The 2,830-nt window shown below is 51.6% G+C and overlaps 1 protein-coding gene across 2 annotated transcripts; it reads right to left on the bottom strand.

Annotated features, from left to right (window-relative positions):
* Positions 1–938: 938 nt before the first annotated feature.
* Positions 939–2,570, bottom strand: LOC133053590 (chromodomain Y-like protein). Of its 2 annotated transcripts, XM_061138146.1 has the most exons (2): positions 1,866–2,570; positions 939–1,796 (listed from the first exon to the last, which is right to left on the bottom strand). In XM_061138146.1, exons 1-2 carry the CDS (start codon positions 2,568–2,570, stop codon positions 939–941), a joined length of 1,563 nt encoding a protein of 520 aa, XP_060994129.1. The 2 variants fall into 2 exon arrangements, with proteins under 2 accessions (XP_060994129.1, XP_060994128.1); XM_061138145.1 differs by having other exon boundaries at positions 939–2,570.
* Between the last annotated feature and the right edge of the window lie 260 nt (positions 2,571–2,830).

Genomic DNA, 2,830 nt, shown 5'->3' with positions numbered 1-2,830 from the left:
AATTTTAACTTGTCCAATAAAGTACATTCTAAGTGAACCTAAAAAGCACAGTTTATAAGCATGCAAATGCTTTTCATTTTTGGTGTAATACATCAATCACATCTGCAAGGAGAAAACCAAAACTCTATATAAAGTAGTAGAGCTCACCTAGCCACAAGAAGCACTCATGTATTTATTTTTCAAAAAGGTCAGAAAACCTAATTATAAACCTGCTAAGATTAACTTATAACTTAAGCTACCATACTGAAGCTAGTCAGTGATTCACTAATACTGCAAAAGATGCTTTCTGTTAGCCAGAGTGGTTTCTTCCTGTTAACTGGGCAAGAATCAGACTTTGAACAACAGGGAACAATCAATTGATATTTCAGCATGAATCTGAGGCATATCTTATTTTGGGGTATGTCCATCAGTGGGTGTTTAGCCAGAAGTACTCATCCTAAAAGATAAGTCTTCCATTAGATTTAGAATTTTCTATCTCTGAGGCTTTGGACCTTTTAGAGATAAGGCACATCTGAGATCTTTCCATATTTCGATTTGCAGCAGGGATGGCGAGGCTTGCTATCACCCCTTTCTTTTCTTTCAGAAGGAAAAGAAAAAGATAAACACACATTGTTTCAGACTTTTCTGACACCTAATCCTAGAAAATATCTTTATATATACACATTCCTAGCCGAAGATGACAAGAATGAGAGCCTCAAGGAGCAGGCCAGAGCTCACCATTATACTTTTATACTCATGTGTATTAAGTATAAACCAATGACGTTTCAACAAAGGAGTTTTGTAGTTATTTATTTTACAGCTACATTACCTCAGAACTCCTTGGCAAAAAATAGCTTGTCTGTCTCAAGTCCTGCTTCCCAGAGGGAGCTCGGTAGGAGCCTGGCCCAGGCCGTGAGGTCCTGCATCATGCATCCTGGTGAGGTCGGGCGGCTGGACAGTCAGAAATCGTCCATCTTGCTCTTCAGGTACTTGAGCATGGAGTCGATGCCCTGCGCGGAGCCCCATATCTTCTTGAGCACCTCACACTCCCGCTCATTGGCCCGCTCTAGCTTCAGCCTCATGTTGCAGTGCACAAGGGCCTTGGATTCCTCCAGCACGACGCGGTTGCAAGAGGTGAGCTCCTTGATGCGAACCATGACTTCCTGGGTGAAGGTCCCCAGCCAGAACACCTGGGAGACCAGCCCTTTGCTGCACGCCTCCTGTGCTGTTAGCTTCCGCCCTCTGAACAGCATTTCGTTGGTAGATGCTCCTCCCATAATCTTGGGGAACATGACGGTGGAACAGCCGTCTGGACTCTGTCCGAAGGTGGTATAGGGCGTCTGGAACCATGCCTTTTCGTTGGCCCAGACCACATCACAGAGAGGCAGGATGGATGCTCCTAGCCCAATGGCTGGGCCATTCACAGCTACGACAATAGGCTTCTTGAACTGGATGAAGCTGTTCACGAAGTTTCTGATGGCCTCGGCCATTGTGGCGCTCTCCCTCTTGCGGTCATCTGGCAGGCGCTGGATGAAGTAGAGGAAGTCCAGGCCGCAGCAGAAGACACTGCCCACGGCGCTGAGCAACACCAGCTTGCTGTCGTCGGCGTTGGCCATGCTCAGCGCGCTCTGCAGCTCCTTCATCACCTCCGGGTTCAGCGAGTTGTTCTCGGATGACTTGGTGGATAGCAGGATGTGGGTGAAGCCGTCCTGCTTCTGGACCACAATGTCCCGGTACCTGTAGGCGCTCTCCCTCTGCCGCACACTGAAGCGCAGCTGCTTGTTAAAGGGCTGGTCTCGCCTGTCCTTCATGAACTTCTTCCCAGCTTTCATGCCCATGACTGACGTCAGCAGGGGCCTCGTGCAGTTGACTGGCAGTGCGTCCACCAAATCGGACGTGCCATTCCCTTTCATGGCCAGCCCTGTGGCCATGGCGGCCTTCACGGGGCCCGACGCCTGTGGCAACAATGGGTGTATCCAGGGCCGGCTCCCCATCATCACCTGCTCTGCCCCCAGGCTCAGTAGGGCCCCGATCCACTTCTCGGCCGCTGCCTCTGGGCCCACTGTGTCTTCTGGCCCCTGCACCATGGGGTCCGGATTCTCGGGGCTCTCGTCCTGAAAGCTGTCCAGCACAGTCCCACTCTTTATGGGGCTCTTGGGCACGAGAATCCTGTTGCCCAACCGGGCCAGGTCCATGTTCTTGTAGGTGGCCAGGCCCCGTGCAGAGCTCTCCTGGAACTTCTGGCTGGCAGTAAACAGCGGGCTGCTCTTGGCCTCGTGCTCCTTGCCCACCACTAGGGCCTTGGGGGCGGCCTTGGAGAAGCTGCTGTTGGTGGATCTGGAGATCTGATTCTGGCCATTGTTTGGGGAGGTCCACTTGGCTATAGTGAGGGTGCCCTCCTTCTGCTTCCCGGTGTGCTGCCAGTTAAAGTCGTGGATGCACTCCTCACAGTTCACCAGGTGCTGCTCTGGCTCCCATGTGGCATCCTCCCTGCCATAGCCTTTCCACTGAACCACATACTCCGTCTTCCCTTTCTTGTTTTGCCTCTTGTCAATGATCCTTTCAACCTCATACAGCTCCTCGGAGGCCATGGCTGCCCCATCTGGGCTGGGCCAGTGAGGCAACCCTGGTCATTTTGAAGACTCCCAGTGGCCTGCTCCAGAGCCCCTGAACACCCCTATATGTAGGGGACCACGCCCTTATGATTATGACATCAGTAAGTCCGTTCCCCAGCCAATGGCAGCCTTCCCCCAGCCATAGCATCACAAAGCCTCATCCTGAAACCTCTGATGTTGGATGCAGAGCAGCTCTGTTGATTTGCTGGCAGAAATGAGGCATTTTTCATCATCCC

This window comes from Dama dama, chromosome Y (genome assembly GCF_033118175.1).
Source record: "Dama dama isolate Ldn47 chromosome Y, ASM3311817v1, whole genome shotgun sequence".
Taxonomy (NCBI): domain Eukaryota; kingdom Metazoa; phylum Chordata; class Mammalia; order Artiodactyla; family Cervidae; genus Dama; species Dama dama.
The sequence above is the reverse complement of the archived record's forward strand: the minus strand, read 5'-3'. Positions and strand labels throughout refer to the sequence as shown.

Bases quoted from the DNA above. Each gene is read 5' to 3' on its own strand.
- LOC133053590 (XM_061138145.1), bottom strand. From the start codon at position 2,570: ATGGCCTCCGAGGAGCTGTATGAGGTTGAAAGGATCATTGACAAGAGG.